This window comes from Leuciscus leuciscus (assembly GCF_965113295.1).
Source record: "Leuciscus leuciscus genome assembly, chromosome: 18".
NCBI classification, from domain to species: Eukaryota; Metazoa; Chordata; class Actinopteri; order Cypriniformes; family Leuciscidae; genus Leuciscus; species Leuciscus leuciscus.
This window is the reverse complement of record NC_138742.1, coordinates 32,865,470-32,884,324: the sequence shown is the minus strand read 5'-3', so window position 1 is coordinate 32,884,324 and position 18,855 is coordinate 32,865,470. Positions and strand designations below refer to the sequence as shown.

General features: G+C 37.2%; 1 protein-coding gene across 1 annotated transcript in view; it reads left to right on the top strand.

Moving 5' to 3' along the window:
• The window catches only part of LOC309480245 (uncharacterized protein), a gene marked incomplete at its 5' end in the record, with an annotated part of 28,061 nt that extends 9,693 nt beyond the window's left edge, over positions 1–18,368 (top strand). Inside the window, one exon of the mRNA XM_082144657.1 lies at positions 17,487–18,368. Coding sequence (XP_082000783.1) covers positions 17,487–17,563 — 77 coding nt within the window. The 3' untranslated portion in view covers positions 17,564–18,368. The remainder of the gene's footprint in view (positions 1–17,486) is intronic.
• Positions 18,369–18,855: the final 487 nt, after the last annotated feature.

The window sequence follows — 18,855 nt, the reverse complement described above, 5'->3', positions numbered from 1 at the left end:
AAATAAGACCACAAAACTCATACAAAATATGTGCCCACAAGACTTTTGACTAATGGATGTTGTCCCTTTCAGTTCTAGCTTCAAAATTATGTGAAAATAGTCTTGCTTTATCGTTCACAAAAAAAAATACATTGATTTAAATGGTGTAAAACAGGTTTTGCTTGGAAAGCCAATATGCGAGGGGGAGGAGTAGTTTACACCTTAGTCCCACCCACTCTGCATAATGACTCTGCATAATTAGCCATTCATTCAGGTGTGACACTGACTGAGCCACAATGCAAGGACAAAATATATATTTTGAAGAAGACTTATATTGACCATTTAAGATTTTGCTTACATCTATCTTGTAAATATGTTTTGCTATTTTATTAAAAAGGTTACAATTACAACAATAATTACAATTTCAGCAATATTTCTGCAAAAAAGTACTCTTTCTTTGTAAAAAAAAAAAAAAGATTATAGGCCTACATTTTATCATATGTATTCATTAGTTTGAATATAGCCAACATTGGAACATCTTAGTCTATGACTTTATTTTTGACAAAATAGTATTTTATATATATGAGCAGAAAAGCTTATTTGATGTGACAGTATATTCTACAGTAAAAACTGTACCCAAATCTAGTCAACAAAATGTTGTCTTTCATACTTCGCCTGACTGTAACGCAGTAACTGTAACTGTAAAAGCAGTTTATTCTTTCACACACAGACGCGCGATTCATATTTAGGCTAAACACTCTTTACAAATATGTACCCTTCATTCATCTCACAGAAAACGCGATTCATATTATAGAAACGCGATTCATCTTTTTGTTTACATAAGCCTACAACGTTATTCCATAACGTTATTCCACATTAACACTTGAGAAAGGATAACTTAGCCTACCTCACTCCTCAGCGGGATCTGCTCCTCATATCAGCACGGAAAATTTTCTCCATAAGGTAGGCTATATTATGCCTCTTTGTTTACAGCTGATGTGGGGGCGTTTCACAGACTGAAATGGTTCTCAGAATTTGCGTTTGAATAGCACGCGCTCTCCGGGGCGTGGTCAAATTACTTTTGAATGGCTCGTAATGAGCTCGACTGGAGTCGCTCTCTTTTTATACAGATTACAGAAGCTGATAATATTTGTTTTTTATATAAATTACTTCATTTAAAAGCTGCGATCTCAAGCTTTATGCCCGTGGGTCTGTTTGCCTGTTTGACTGAATTTTCGCGGAGTTATAGATCATTTTCGAACGCGTTTCAAATGGGAGTTTACTGACAGAGAGAAGGCAGAAATAGCATCATGTTAGTTTTTCTTTATTTGTCAAAAAGCAAAACACTTTATTTGTATTGTGAGTATACAGAAAAAAAATAGAAACTGAACAGGATCGATTGATGTATTACACGAAAATGAAAGATCAAAATTAACAGAGCATTTTGTGTTTATTTTTCATTGCTAAAAAAAAAAACGAGCAAAACGCGCAGGCGCGTTTTTGGTCCCCAGAGGGTTAAGTAATTATTTGTGTTATATTTTATCTTTCAAATAGAGGTTAAAAACAAGCACATAATCGGCCAAATATCGGCCAAAATAAATCGGCAGCATTAATCGGCCATCGGCCGACCCGGATTTCAAAAGATCGGCATCGGCCTGAAAAAACCCATATCGGTCGACCTCTAATTCACATAACACAATACATTGATTTAAATCTTGTAAAACACTTTTTGTTTGTAAAGACAATATGCGCAAGGGGCGTCAACCATTCAACAGCATCATGCATATGTAGTGGTTCACACCTGAGGAGACAATGGGGCCCGCATACTTAATGAGCCATTCATTCAGGTGTGTCACCTATAGCCACAAGAAAGAATGCAAGAGCAATATATATATATTCTACCAAATTGGTTCACAGTTGGAAGCATTTCAATTTTTATTTTATTTTTTTGCACAAATTTTGCTTGCAAATTGTATAATATCCAAGGAAAACATGTCTAGTAATTGTGCAGTTAATTCTCATACTGTATTTTCAGTTTTGGAATATGTATCCTCTCCCCAAATTTGTCAATAATAAAACACAATAAAAATTATTTAAAGAAAAGGCTTATATTTACCTTTTAAAATTTGTTTACATCTACCTTGTAAATATATTTTTTTATTAACCCTCTGGGGACCAAAAACGCGCCCGCGCGTTTTGCTCGTTTTTTTTTTTAGCAATGAAAAATAAACACAAAATGCTCTGTTAATTTTGATCTTTCATTTTCGTGTAATACATCAATCGATCCTGTTCAGTTTCTATTTTTTTTCTGTATACTCACAATAAAAATAAAGTGTTTTGCTTTTTGACAAATAAAGAAAAACTAACATGATGCTATTTCTGCCTTCTCTCTGCCAGTAAACTCCCATTTGAAACGCGTTCGAAAATTATCTATAACTCCGCGAAAATTCAGTCAAACAGGGAAACAGACCCACGGGCATGAAGCTTGAGATCGCAGCTTTTAAATGAAGTAATTTATATAAAAAACAAATATTATCAGCTTCTGTAATCTGTATAAAAAGAGAGCGACTCCAGTCGAGCTCATTACGAGATGATTCACAGTAATTTGACCACGCCCCGGAGAGCGCGTGCTATTCAAACGCAAATTCTGAGAACCATTTCAGTCTGTGAAACGCCCCCACATCAGCTGTAAACAAAGAGGCATAATATAGCCTACCTTATGGAGAAAATTTTCCGTGCTGATATGAGGAGCAGATCCCGCTGAGGAGTGAGGTAGGCTAAGTTATCCTTTCTCAAGTGTTAATGTGGAATAACGTTATGGAATAACGTTAGTGTAGGCCTATGTAAACAAAAAGATGAATCGCGTTTCTATAATATGAATCGCGTTTCTGTGAGATGAATGAAGGGTACATATTTGTAAAGACTGTTTAGCCTAAATATGAATCGCGTTTCTGTGAGATGAATGAAGGGTACATATTTGTAAAGACTGTTTAGCCTAAATATGAATCGCGTTTCTGTGAGATGAATGAAGGGTACATATTTGTAAAGACTGTTTAGCCTAAATATGAATCGCGTTTCTGTGAGATGAATGAAGGGTACATATTTGTAAAGACTGTTTACCCTAAATATGAATCGCGTTTCTGTGAGATGAATGAAGGGTACATATTTGTAAAGACTGTTTAGCCTAAATATGAATCGCGTTTCTGTGAGATGAATGAAGAGTACATAATTGTAAAGACTGTTTAGCCTAAATATGAATCGCGTTTCTGTGAGATGAATGAAGGGTACATATTTGTAAAGACTGTTTAGCCTAAATATGAATCGCGTTTCTGTGAGATGAATGAAGGGTACATATTTGTAAAGATACTTTTCTGCTCATATATATAAAATACTATTTTGTCAAAAATAAAGTCATAGACTAAGATGTTCCAATGTTGGCTATATTCAAACTAATGAATACATATGATAAAATGTAGGCCTATAATCTTTTTTTTTTTTTTTTTACAAAGAAAGAGTACTTTTTTTGCAGAAATATTGCTGAAATTGTAATTATTGTTGTAATTGTAACCTTTTTAATAAAATAGCAAAACATATTTACAAGATAGATGTAAGCAAAATCTTAAATGGTCAATATAAGTCTTCTTCTAAATATATAGGCTATTTTGTCCTTGCATTGTGGCTCAGTCAGTGTCACACCTGAATGAATGGCTAATTATGCAGAGTCATTATGCAGAGTGGGTGGGACTGGGTAATCTAAGGTGTAAACTACTCCTCCCCCTCGCATATTGGCTTTCCAAGCAAAACCTGTTTTACACCATTTAAATCAATGTATTTTTTTTTTGTGAACGATAAAGCAAGACTATTTTCACATAATTTTGAAGCTAGAACTCCAAGAGAAAACATCCATTAGTCAAAAGTCTTGTGGGCACATATTTTGTATGAGTTTTGTGGTCTTATTTCAGCAACTTTCATTTTTATTTTTTTAAATAACCACGCATAAACATTATTCTCTTAAAAATACAAACATCTACATACATGTTGCTCGCATATTATGGTAGGCCTGTTTGTGCTATATAGAGTGAATTTACACCTTTGCCATTAACATGTTTATAAATAACTGAAAAAAGCACAAATGTCAGAGCATGTCAGAACATCTCAAGGGCCCCAAAAACAGCTTGGTCCCCAGAGGGTTAAAAAGGTTACAATTACAACAACAATTGAAGTGTAATCTTTCTTTGTAAAAACTAAAGTATACATTTTATCATATATATTTCAAAGTTAAGGATTCATTACTTCGAATATAGCCTACATTGACAAAACATACTATATTTAACATATTAGCAAAAATTGGCAAACAAAAGCTTATTTGAGGTAGGGCTGTCCCCGACTATGGATTTTCATAGTCGAATCAGAATCGTCATGTCTTGCCTATAGTCGACTAATAGTCGAATCATGTGTATGGGGCTGGGGGCGGGGCTTTAACGTTTCAAAGCCGCGATGTACAGAAAATAACACAAAGATATAGAAGAAAATGTATAAACATTTTTTATCAATAAAACTAAGAAATAACATAACTCCAGAAAGGCCACACTGCAGATTTGCATTTCACATGCAAATCAAATTAAATCGGCTAAATTACCTGTGCGAGCAGGCCAGCCTACAGCACAACATCGATGCACCGAAAAAATAAACAATTAATTTACCTAAATTACATTAGAACAGAATATACCTTTCTAATAAATAAAAATACAAAACGAAATAAATCAGAATCAAGTCACAGGATGAGGAGCAAATGTGTGCAAAATGCCTAAAGTGCAGGGGAACATATATTCAAAACACAAGCCACAAATAGTTAGATTAGATAACCCTGACAGATTAATAAATAAAATAAAAATAAAGAAATGATTAAAATAACGATAGTAGCCAGAATTTTCAACGTTGTCTTTTTAACTGCAGAAACAACAATAAATGCTAAACTGGAGTGGCAGTCTTTTTAGCTAAAAATGTTCACAGCATCCAAAAATAAAATTAGAACCGGCTGAAAAGTTTTGAAATCACTTGTACCTGATCGAGAGAACAAATCCTGAACGTCTTTCACTCTGTCTGTCCGTTGGAGTCTTTTCAAATTGTGCGCGCGGATAAAATACATTCTAACGTGAAACCCAGTCTATGCGTGAAACATGTTAACGTTGGCCGGCAGAAGTGCGATCATGGTTTTCCTGATGCTAAATCCAGCCTTTGAGAATATCCTTTCTAATCGTGTACATCCACACTTTAGATTTTCTTATCCCAGACATTGTTAAAGATTTAAATCCTTGCCGCGAAGACGCTCCTCTGTCGGTCACGGATTGAAAGTGAAACTTAAATCTGTCACGGTGACGGGGTGTTTGGATTTATTCACGCACGTTAAAAAATATTTATTAAAAGCTTCTTTCTTTGCACATTTTTATATACAGCATTATCATAATAGGCTGAATATTAACGTATTGACAGAAAACCGGTAGTTCTATGTGAAATCAGACATTGAGCGCCCTCATATAGCCAAAGTGGCATGATCCTCGTTTCATAACACCTCTGCGAAGATTCGACCGTGAGATCGGTAGTCGAATCAGGCTCCTCCTATCGAAGCATCGAATCTTCGACTATTCGGGGTCACCCCTAATTTGAGGTGGCAGATATTTTACAGTAAAAATGTGTAATCTATCCAAAACTAATCAACGAAATGTTGTCTTTCATATGTCTGTAACATCGGTCTTTCGTTTTTTTTATAAGGAATATAAATGTTAATTTGCAATTTAATACGTTGCTTATACAAATACATTTTATTTCAACACATTTCAGTTGTGGTAAACAGCGCATCTCTGCCGTTCATTCATTCACACAGAAACGCGATTTACTTGAGAATGAAAAAAAACTTACTACAGTATTCCATCCGTTGCTCCTCGAAATACCAGCACTTCTGAGGTACGTTTTCCATTATTATTATTCCTCACAGCGCTGCGAGACAGTGTAGACAACTACACTTATCATCTGAATAAACTTGTGTTTTCTCGAGCTGATATATGGGCGTTCACAGTTTGTATGGGATCGTCTCAGTCATTTGCGTTTGAATAGCGCGCGCTCTCCGTGGGCGGGGCCGATTATAACGTAATGAGCTGAGATGAGCTCGACTGGAATCGCTCTCTTTTAACCCTTTCACGCATAGTGGTCACTACAGTGGACAGCTATTAAAAATGCATTTTCTTGAATTTGCACGGGTTTTTATGGCAAAGTTGCACATCAATCTCTTCATTGGACCCTTGTGCATCATCCTATAAATTGCAATCAAGTGGCAAGCCTTTGTATTTCGATTTTTTCCCCCTCCAAATCAAGATGGCCAAGGGTCAGTCAGACATGCCAAGTTGCTCCGGAATATCCACCCATTCCTTCTAATCTAGGAGACTCTTGTAGGTAAAAAAAATATTGCAGCATCAAGCAATATCTAATGAGTCATATCACAGTAAAATTTTCCAAGTTTTTATTTTAGATTGAGAGAAAACTCTGATTAATCACATGTCCACTGTAGTGGACGTCATGCATCAACTGCTATATTTCAGCTACAATTCATAATTATAATGTGAATATTGTTTTTGAAATTTAAAACTTAAAAACTTAATCTGCAGTGACTTTTTTACTGTAAATAAATGTACTTGTATTATTAGAATGTAATTTTCATTGACATTGAAAAAAGTCATGTGATTACATATGTATGACACTTGTAATGCATTACTTTATTTGTTAGATCAAAAAGTAATCTGATTTCATAATGCACGTTATTGTAATGTGTTTTTTTACTCATAACATCAAAATTAATCTGATTACGTAATGCATGTTACTTGTAATGTGTTTCTTTACTCATAACATCAAAAAGTAATCTGATTACGTAATGCATGTTACTTGTAATGCGTTTCCTTACTCATAACATCAAAAAGTAATCTGATTATGTAATATGCGTTATTGTAATGCGTTTCTTTACTCATAACATCACAAAGTAATCTGATTACGTAATGCATGTTACTTGTAATGCGTTTCTTTACTTGTTACATCAAAAAGTAATCTGATTAGGTAATGCACATTACTTGTAGTTAATTACCTGTTAGATCAAAAAGTAATCTGATTAGGTAATGCATGTTACTTGTAACACATTACTTTACTTGTAACATCAAAAAAGTAATCTGAATGCGTTATGCATGTTAGTTGTAGTGCGTTACCCTCAACACTGATCATTTCAGATGAGATTAAAAAAACGTATCGCTAGGTTTTCTCAGAGGAGGGCTATGATAGAAATGTGCATGTCCATCTTGAACATAATCAGAATTATCAGCTAATAAGGGTAAATCTCCATACTCTGGTGCACTGGAGGGAGCATCTGAGTGGTTTCCACAGTTGTACCTTGACAGGCTGTAGAAAATTCTGATGGAATCACGTCCTCATGTTCTGATATCAAAGATACGCGAAGTGCAACTTGTATGAAGCTGTATGAAGCCTTTGCAATATTTTGCATTTAGATTTTTTGTATATATTTTATAGTTTTCACATGATTTGATATAATTGCATTGATTAGTTCGTTAAATTCACATACTTTATGTGTTTGATTATTGTCTTATATTAAATCTAGTATATCTTAATTTTAAACCAAACGCATGCTGTCCACTCAAGTGGACATCTGAAGATCTCTTTGAAAAATTTGTAAAAAAATAAAATAAAAATCAATTCTTGTTTTTCATGCCCTAAGAGCAATAAAAACACATAGGAAAAAAATCCTGACTGAGGATATCATAATTCATGCATGAAAGGGTTAATACAGATTTCACAAGATGAGAATATTTGTTTTTTATATAAATTACTTCATTTAAAAGAAGAGAATTCAAGCTTCATGCCTGTGTGTCTGTATGCCTGTTTGACTGAGTATTCGCTCAGTTATTGTTCATTTTCGGACGCGTTTCAGAATGGACTTCACTGGCAGAGAGAAGGCAGAACTCGCTTCGTGTTTATTTTTCTTTATTTGGCAAAAAGCACAACACTTTGTTTTTATTGTGAGTATACACAAAAATAATACACATTTAACAGAATCGATTGATGTATGAAACTCCTATGGAAAATCAAAGTCAACTGAGTATTTATGAGTTTCTTTTACACTGATTAAAAAAAAGCGAGCTGGTATCGCCGGCGATACCTCCGACCTCAGGGGTTTAAAAAAAAAATCAAATCTTCATCTACATCGAAATCTGCGGACATATTTACGAATACAGTTTTACATACAGCGCGCGTCTTCAGCTGCTTGTAAACAGACCGTTTTGCGCTCCCGGCAATGTCGGGACGTCATCTTGTACAGTAGATGGCGATAATACTCCTAAGGAGTGAGCAGCCAGTAACAAGTAGTAGTAGAAGAAGAACGCCGTAATCTCAGTTCTCGCGCATGCGTCGTGGCGCTCCCGTGAACTCTCGTCAGAGGCCCACATTGAAGAACACTAATAGTTGAATAAAGTCGTTATTTTTGTTGTTTTTTCGCACAAAAAGTATTGTCGTCGCATGATAAACTTAATGTAGAGCCACTGTAGTCACTTGGACTATTTCAACATTTTCTTCACTGACTTTCTGGGCCGGCGAGTTTCGGTCCCTCTGGAAGCCTATGGAGGAGTGAGATAGCTCTCAGATTTAATCAAAAATATCTTAATTTGTGATCCGAAGATGAACGAAAGTCTTACATGATTGGAACAACATGAGGGTGAGTAATTACTGACAGAATTTTCATTTTTGGGTGAACTAACCCTTTAAGGCAAACAACTAATTATTTTAGTTTTAGCAGTCAAAAATAAAATGTAAAAAAATATATCTTCTTCATGTCTTATATTAAGATAAAAAAAGTAAGTGTTAAAGAAACTCTTGAACTTAAAATGTAATAAAATGTGTGTAAAGTGCAATGTAAAAGTGTAAACGTAGAAGAATCAAGGCAAACTTTGAGGTAGATCAACATCTGTAATAAGTAGGGGTGTAACGGTTCACAAAATTCACGGTTCCTTACGACACAGTGGTGTCACGGTTAGGTACATTTTGAGATACAGCAAAAAGAAAGAAATGCCAAAGAAATTTCCTTGATTTAAAAAAAAATATATTATTAAAAAGAAAAGTTATTTTTCAATAAGTCTGAGTTTTCCCTACATCTTGAAACGTTTACTTTTATAAATGGGGGTAATATATTTGAAGGATGAACAAATGTGTTTTGGTCATCAAATTGAAAATAACATTTAAATATGATAATATTTGAGTTTTGAAGTGCTGGAAAAAGATGTGTGACGTACTTGAAAGCATTTTACTATTCCTGCCAAACATGGTTACTGTGAGTGTTACTACAGTACATTAAATCTATATACAATGAATGTTGCTGATCTATGGACTTAAATATAACTAACGTTATTCAAGGCACAATGTTTCTCCTGGTTTCCACGTCAGCGCAGTTTGATTTGTTAATAACGGAGAAATTTGAATGTTTCTCACTCGATCTCACGCTGATGTTATTACTTCAGTGGCGAATTCAAATGGTTTCTTTACTGGATCTCTTAGAGCTGTGTAAGTAACAGTGTCGCTTGATCAAGATCGGCTCGCGCTGCACTGACATTGATGGTCCAAACTGATAAACGGTCCGTGGAGCACAAAATAATAACGCAGTTTCGTTCCGCTTTCATTCTGCTTGCCATTTGATGTCGGGCGACGTTATGGTGGTCGCGCGTGCATTTGAATGAAAATATTGAGCGCTATATCGAAAATTTTTTATATCGTTACCGACACTGGTGTACCGTCGATAAATACCGATTCCGTTTTATCGCCCAGCCCTAATACACAGTTCGTACAGAACCTTACTATGGTGACCGGGAGGGGACATGTTCGGTTCACTTATTTTTGTCGTGGCCACAACATATAAACTCGTGGGAACGTGATATTAAGTCGTGGGAACAGAGCCGATCAGCCCTATACGCACACTACGCAAGGTGCGTAGGGCCCCGCAAATTACTCAAGGCCCCGCCTCCCCTCGTGTCAAAGTGCGTCAATCGATGTTTACAATATCGATGAGAAAATGAAGCGGAACTATCTTTCTGGTCACGAAAAGAGAGAGAAAAAAACACCATGAGAGTTAATTGCGGCAACAGTTATCAGGTAGACTTGTGTGCTCTCCTCTCAAAGTTTGATGTCAGCAAAGAACAGTAGGCTAAAGTTAAAGTCCCTGTAAAGTCAAAATTAAGTATGTGTTCTGAGTTTGTCATACCACCGAAAAATGTGTTATTAGCCACCCAGCCCAATTTGAATGATTAAAAAAGCCGCCAAGTAAATAAAATAAGCTATCCAAATCTCGAAAAAATTAGCAGTAGTCTCAGCTCTCAAACGCTGGGTGTGTCTGCAGGCCGAGGCGGACAGCGGGAGATAGTCGGTTCGGCCCCATTCACCAGTAACAGCGGATTATCAGTGAATTCCAGTTGTCTCCGACGAAAGTAAACTATCCTTATCTCTACAGAGGCGGGTGTGGTGGTGATCATCAGCTCTCCATCAAGGTAACGTTAGCTCTTCACAAGATTAATCCACCTCTTCTTGATATGATCATTTTTCGGAAATTTAAATAAGGACACCGATCTATTTTCTAAGTGATTGCATCCAGGAAATACGCATTTACATGACGAAGGCATAGAGCCGTGGGCATAGTAGCTAGCAAACTGTAGGCTGTCTATAGTAACTCGCGATTGAGCGGCGATAGGCTTAGTGACTCCGTGCGTCATCAAGTAGCGGCCCAATCAAGCTCAGGGGGTCGCAGTGCGTCATCAATCCCCCGTTTTAGCCCCGCCCAAAAAATCCGGCTCACAGCAATGGTGAAAAACTGTTTTACTCCACAATTTAGTACTTCACAGTTCCCAGTCTTTGTAATATGTTTTAGCAATACATTTCTAGCACTTATAATGTGTTTAGAATTTTTTTGTAGAATTGCCTTTACAGGGACTTTAAGTTGATGTGAGTTGATTTATTATGTTTAATAAACGACAAAGGACAACGGTGTTTGTTTATAAACTGCAGCTCGGAAAAGATAACCGCGTCGAGCGTTAACATGCGATAATATGCACGTGCATGAAATGAAACGCGCACTTTCCAGCAGAAACATCTGTTGTGAGTTGGGACCAGTACAATATGGGCGTGATGGCACTCCTCATTATAGTTTTAAAACAAGACGATAATTATCTAGTTGCTAAGTCAAGGTCTAGTTACAACTCTGCACTAATGCATTATGGAAAGCAATGTATTGACATTGACTATTGATAGGCTCCATTGAATTTAAAATGTTGATTGGCTGGAGATTCTGGTCAATATGGATGCACATCCCTCAGTAAATAATAACCATCAAGAATCAAGAGTATCAAGAATGACTTTTATCATTTAAAAACACAGTGACATGCTATGGCGCCATTTTAGCTTTTATTCATTCACAGGATATGCATTTTTGATATCAATAATTCAATTTGTACTATTTAAAATGGGAATTCTTGATATTAAGAATGAACTTTTTACTAGTAACAATGTCTTCTGATATCAGGAATTACATTTTCACTAGAACTAGTTAAAGGAGGGATTGTAGTGGGAACACTGGGGTGTCAGGTGTGACTGTGTGGCAATGGCAAATAGTTCATGGCTCACGGGTCAGGTATGAGGGCCCCTAAACAGAATTTTGCTTAGGGCCCCAGGGAGGTCAGGATCGGCTCTGCGTGGGAACGTCATATTAAGCCGTGGGAACGTGATTATAAGTCGTGGCCACGAGATCATTTTGTTGAGGTAACGATATCATTATGTCGTGGCCACGCGATGCAAAGTCGTAGCCTCGAGATCATATGTTGAGGGAACGATATATTTTTCTCGTGGCCACGACTTCATATTTTGAGAGAACGACATCTATTTGTCGTGGCCACGAGTTATGTTGAGGGAGCCACAGCGGCCAATACTGTAACCGTACCATAGCATAGACTGGGCTACAGCAGAGATGGAGATGACAGAAGAAATAACATTTTACTTTAAATTAGGAATGTCATATAAAGATAAAGTGCGGTCTTTGGCATCAAGACATGGGTACGTTATAAGTGAAAGACACCTGAAGCGCATTCTTAAATTGAATGGGCTTTTTTGTCGCACGTTTGCACTGGCATGAAGTTGGTTTGACGTTGGACGTTCGATATTCGCATATTTAGGGACCGTCTCAAAATTACATGCGACATTGGCATAAACGTTTCTAACTTCAATAGCATTTGAAGACAATGACTTACAGTCATAAAACCAACTGTACATTGTTCACCCAGGTCTCATGTATGATGCACACCTTTAATATTTTTTATATTTATGACAATAAACTGTTAAATCATATGTAGGGTTGGGTACCGAAACCCGGTTCCAATAGGGAACCGGTTCCGACGTAAACGGTACTATCGAGACCGAATAAGAACGAAACTTTCGGTGCCTGACTTTTTTCACCGCCCCCTAAAACATCTCGCGTGCCGCGAATGATCCAATAACAAAGCATCTCCAGTTAACCAGCAGAGCATTCATTTAGTTCGTTTGTTAAATAAGAGGCGATCTAGCGCTGAACTGTGTTTTTTAAATCAAGTGATTAAAGTGCTCGTTGCCGCTGCGATCAGTGGCGCGGATACTGTGTTTTCTCTTGTGGCTCGCGCACACCGCACTTTCTTCACTCGGACGCGCGCTTCAATATGTTGCAGAGATCGATCTATTTATGATGAGTATGTGCGCGAGTTTGTGTGTGTGTGTGTGCGCTCGCGTCTCAGATGAGTATGTGCGCGGAGAGTTTGTGTGTGTGTGTGCTCGCGTCTCAGATGAGTATGTGCGCGGAGAGTTCCGCACGTCTCGTGTGTGTAGAGTTTGCGTGTGTGCGTGAGCAACTTTAGATGTGATGTTATGCATTTCATAAAGTTGGAGCATTCAGCAGTATACATGTATGTGTGACTACTTAGTATGTGTATTCAAGCGATTTATGTGTGCGTGAATGAAGTTCGATTTAAGCCCTAGACGGTAGGGGTGGTTAATCTGTCTGATTTCCCGATTCGATTCGATTACGATTATTGAAGTCCCGATTCGATTACAGTCGATTTTCGATTATTAACGATTCTCGATTAGCGATTATTGATTTTCCATTTCACAACAGTAAACGAAAATACACTACAAAGTGATTGCAGTATTAAAAAAAGTCAGCTGCTGAATTACTTAACTCTTTTATTGAGTAACAACAACTCAAAGCACTTTCTGTGTCGTGTAGTTATAACTTCAGAATTATTTGTATGTAGCTTATGTTCTGTAGAACACAGAAATGAATACATCACATTGTGTTGCGACTCATCAAGTTGAACTAAACAATAACAAATAAATGAAAGGCTTATTTCCTTTAGGAAGTAGATCAGAACCAACATACTGTAGAAATTGGACAATTTTCTTCTAGAAAGACAAGGTGTTCAGGTGGAAGAAGACTGCAGGTTGCAGTCGAAACATGTCGAGGTAAAGAAAAAGTTTTTTCTCCACCTGAACACCTTGTCTTTCTAGAAGAAAATTGTCCAATTTAATCATTAAGAAGACAAAATGAACATTTTTGAACAACTTACTGTAGCTTCAATTAGTAACATACAAAGCCACTCTTATACACAACTAAATAATAAAGAGTTATGACTTGAAATGTTTGCTGTATACTACAATCAAAAACAGCTTATACAAAAAAAGTGAATGAACATCTGCAGAGAGCAGTCAAAATGTAACTTTTTGTGACTGAAATTGCACATATTGCAGTATAACGTACGTATAACAGATCGGTTTACACAGTGTACTGATGTGAAAACTAAACAATACAGAAAGTAGCTCTCATACAAAAATACTAAATAGGTAACAATGAAATTGCCAATTTTACATACGTTAGCTTTTAACGAAGAAGGTGCCGTTCGAATTTGGCGCTCAGCCATCATGTTATGTATGTGCGCGACTCTGTTATGTGCGCGTCACTGTTATGTGCACGCCACAGACTGTCCGCGCACTGCACGTCCGCTTATAGTTCCGCCTTTTGCGTTCCGTCAATATTACGTTATTAGAAAATATATATATATTTTTTTTTTTTTGAAAATCGATTTTTGGACATTTGTGAATCGATTCAGAATCGTCCATGTCCGCATCGCGATGCATCGAAGAATCGATTTTTTCCCCCACCCCTACTAGACGGCGCCTCATATCTATTCGTTCTGGTGAAATCACAAAATATAATGCACACAAAGTGTCCCTGCTTGATATACAACCACTGATGAGCATAATCGGCAAAAAAAAAAAAAAAAAACTACGAATGTGGATTAGAACCCAAAACCTCTGACACTCTTGACTGTTCAAGTTCAGCTGCAGTGTTCCTCTTCGGGTAAGTCTAGTATTTTAATGCCAACTGCAAATCTTGCATATCAAGTATGAAGTATATCAAGTATATTTATATGAGGCTATACTATGTGTGTTAAATATTTCTGCTCAGTGTCAGATATTTCTCTGTTTTGTAAAAGTCTATAATATATAATATGTAATATAATATATATATATATAATATATATAAATAATATGAGAAGACAAAATTTTTATCTTAACTTAAGTGTTTTCGGCTACATCAGTAGCCTTTTAAACGGCACAATTTTTAATTTAATCAGAAATCAGAAAATCTTTTTCAGAAAACACACAGTGTGCGGTTTCGTTTTCATAAGTACCGGTTTAAGAACCGTTTAAGCACCGGAACCGTTTGAAAAATACCGAGTTGGTACTGGTATCGGATAAAACCCAACCAGAGCCCGTCTACGGAGAGCCTGTCCACTCCCTATTAAGCCCTATTGTACAGAATTTTGGTTGTAGTACCACCAGAGTTCCACTGGGGGCGCTCGCCATGAGTGCAAAATGAATGGGAGTCAATGGGGCTAGACGGCTAAATTTGTCTCTTTCACCCGATTGCCGTTGAGAAATCTCAGATGTGATTGTAGATTTTGCAAGTTCAACATGGGTTTTAGGTCGAAAGTTGAATGAACGAGTACTTATGTCGTTTTGATTTCTTACAGGTTGAGTTGTTGTTGCCCATAACACGCTAGCATTCTGCTAATGACGTCAGCATTCTGACGTCATTGACATTTTGAAAGACTTTTTTAAATCAAATAAGTGACTCTAAAAAATCTAACACCCAGCAATGTGTAATTTCTTTGCATCTCCTTTCGAATACAACATTCAAATTACTAGACAAAAAATTATATCCTGAGAAAAGTGGATTTTGAGGGGTATACCGCCATTGACCTCCATTCATTCTGCACTCGTCCTGTGAGCGCCCTCATATGGAATCAGAGTGGAACTGCAACCAGTTCAGAAGCCGGAAGTGTAGTGAGAGTGAAACTTCTCGCCATATTAGACATTCTCTGACCCAACCAATACCCAACCCTAATCATATGCAAATATTGCTATGTATTTCACTACTGTCACATACCTGACACCTAGATGAACAATGTACATTTGGTTTTATGACTGTAACTCATTGTCTTCAAATGCTATTGAGCTTTAAATATTGTCATTCTGTATATGATCCCATACAGTAGTGCAATACATAGCAATATTTACATATGATTTAACAATTTATTGTCATAAATATCAAACATCTAAAAGGTGTGCATCATACCTGACACCTAGATGAACAATGTACAGTTGGTTTTATGACTGTAAGTCATTGTCTTCAAATGCTATTGAAGTTAGAAACGTTTATGCCAATGTCGCATGTAATTTTGAGACGGTCCCTAAATATGCGAATATCGAACGTCCAACGTCAAACCAACTTCATGCCAGTGCAAACGTGCGACAAAAAAGCCCATTCAATTTAAGAATGCGCTTCAGGTGTCTTTCACTTACAACGTACCCATGTCTTAATGCTAAAGACCGCACTAAATAAGGAATGTCATATAAAGATATAAAGTAAAATGTTATTTCTTCTGTCATCTCCATCTCTGCTGTAGCCCAGTCTATGCTATGGTACGGTTACAGTATTGGCCGCTGTGGCTCCCTCAACATAACTCGTGGCCACGACAAATAGATGTCGTTCTCTCAAAATATGAAGTCGTGGCCACGAGTAAAATATATCGTTCCCTCAACATATGATCTCGAGGCTACGACTTTGCATCGCGTGGCCACGACATAATGATATCGTTACCTCAACAAAATGATCTCGTGGCCACGACTTATAATCACGTTCCCACGGCTTAATATGACGTTCCCACGACTTAATATCACGTTCCCACGAGTTTATATGTTGTGGCCACGACAAAAATAAGTGAACCAAACATGTCCCCTCCCGGTCACCGTACTTTACTATGGTATCAAACAGACATCAAGAATCAGCACATGAATCTCAACAATGGTGACAAAGAAAAAGCTTCATGCCGCAATGCATGCTGGGTGCCACCATAGTACAAATCTCATCCATGACTCCCAGCATGCATTGCGGCATGAAGCTTTTCGTTTGTCACCATTGTTGAGAGTCATACGCTGATTCTTCAGGTCTGTGTTTGACTAGTTTTTGCTGCAGATTAAATTTTTTAATTTTTTTATCCTGCACTGCTGGATAGCATGATGTAGTGTCACAAGATTGTTATAACTAACAGCACATAAATAAATTAAATGCGCACTATCCATATACTCATAAACTTGATCAGATTAGTACTTGCTGATTATGACATCATCAAGAAACATCTGATCATATTTTCTCTCACCATAACAAATGTATTTTATTAAAATACAGTTAAAGCAGCCAGAGAAAAAATAAAAGAAGAGTAAAGGGTCAAGAGCTCAAATAAAGGAGCCATTAATCATGATTCTGGTGACTTCAAATAAAACATTCAATGAAACATCAACATCTAAAACTCAGTTAATTCTCAATAAGAGCTTGTTTATGTAGATTCATGATGTCTAAAACATCCAAATGTTCAAACAAACTCTTTATTAAACCTCACTGGACTCCATAAACACAAGTTAACAATACGTTTCAGTTTTCATCCAAACACTCAGTTGTAAAAACACAGGAAGTAACTCTGGCAAATACACACCGACTACAGTCACATGTGACACATATCTGACACATGTTGTGTAACTATAACACATTAGTGTGTAAAAGGTTTCAACACACTTCTGTGTAAGAGGAATAACACATTAGTTGTGTTAAAGGTAATACAAAATGTGTAGTCCTTATAAACACAGAGATGTGTTAAGAATCGACACAGGTTGTGTGTTAAATTTGACACAACATGTGTTGTCCCTGAGCACACACACTATGTGTTAAAATCTACACAACATGTGTTGTCCCTGAGCACACACACTACATGTGTTAAATAAATTATGTGGCAAAGACTGAGCTTCTCGTCCTCCCTGCCAATCCGTCTCTACAGCACGACTTCACCATCCAGCTAGAGTCATCATTAATCACCCCATCAAGATCGGTCAGAAATCTTGGAGTAACGTTTGATGACCAGCTGACCTTCACAGATCACATTTCAAAGACAGCTCGATCATGCAGGTTTGCACTGCACAACATCAGGAAAATCAGGCCTTTCCTAACTGAGCATGCAACACAACTCATCGTCCAGGCCCTGGTCATCTCTAGGCTTGACTACTGCAATGCTCTTCTGGCTGGACTTCCAGCATGTGCAACTAAACCCCTACAGATGATCCAGAATGCTGCAGCTCGTCTTGTCTTCAACGAGCCCAAGAGGGCCCACGTCACTCCTCTGTTCATCTCTCTGCACTGGCTACCTCTAGCTGCTCGCATCAAGTTCAAGGCACTGACGCTTGCTTACAGAACTATCACAGGCTCAGCTCCCTCCTACTTTCACTCACTCCTACGAGTCTACATCCCTACCAGACACCTACGATCGGTCAACGAGCGACGTCTCGTGGTTCCATCACAGAAAGCCACAAAATCACTTTCCAGAACATTCTCATTCACAGTTCCATGCTGGTGGAACGCTCTCCCCACCCTCATCCGGAATGCAGAATCCCTGACAACATTCAAAAGACAGCTGAAAACCCATCTCTTCCGTGAGCACTTAACCTTATAGAAAAAAAAAAAAAAAAAAAAAAAGTGTTTTCCTTTCCCTTTGTAACATCACTTATCAGGCTTATGCTACTCTGAATAATACCTGAACTTCGTACTTTGAGCACTTCTTGCGTTGTTGTTGCTTTTGCCTCTTTATGATGACTCGCTGAATTTTGTCCTAATTTGTAAGTCGCTTTGGAGAAAGGCGTCTGCTAAATGACTAAATGTAAATGTAAATGTGTTAAAATCTACACAACATGTTGTCCCTGAGCACACACACTACATGTGTTAAAATCTACACAACATGTTGTCCCTGAGCACACACACTACATGTGTTAAAATCTACACAACATGTTGTCCCTGAGCACACACACTACATGTGTTAAAATCTACACAACATGTCATTTTTAACAGCTCTTTTTACAGGTTGTGTTGTTTTCAACTCATCATTTTATAAGAGCGTGCCGACACTCACCATCACTGTGAATGGTATGCAGTGTTTGCTATGTTCTCAAACAAACAGGCCAGTGTAAATACAAGTTATTTATATACAATATTTTGTCAGTTGCTACATTTTAATTAAATTCAAAGTGCAAACTCGGTTAACTGTTATCTCTTCATGAACTTTTGTCAAAAGCAGCATTATCAATTAGGGGTTGAAGCGTGAATAACTGAATAATGTCCAGTACAGTGAGTCTGTCCATTCATTGAGCTTGAAACAT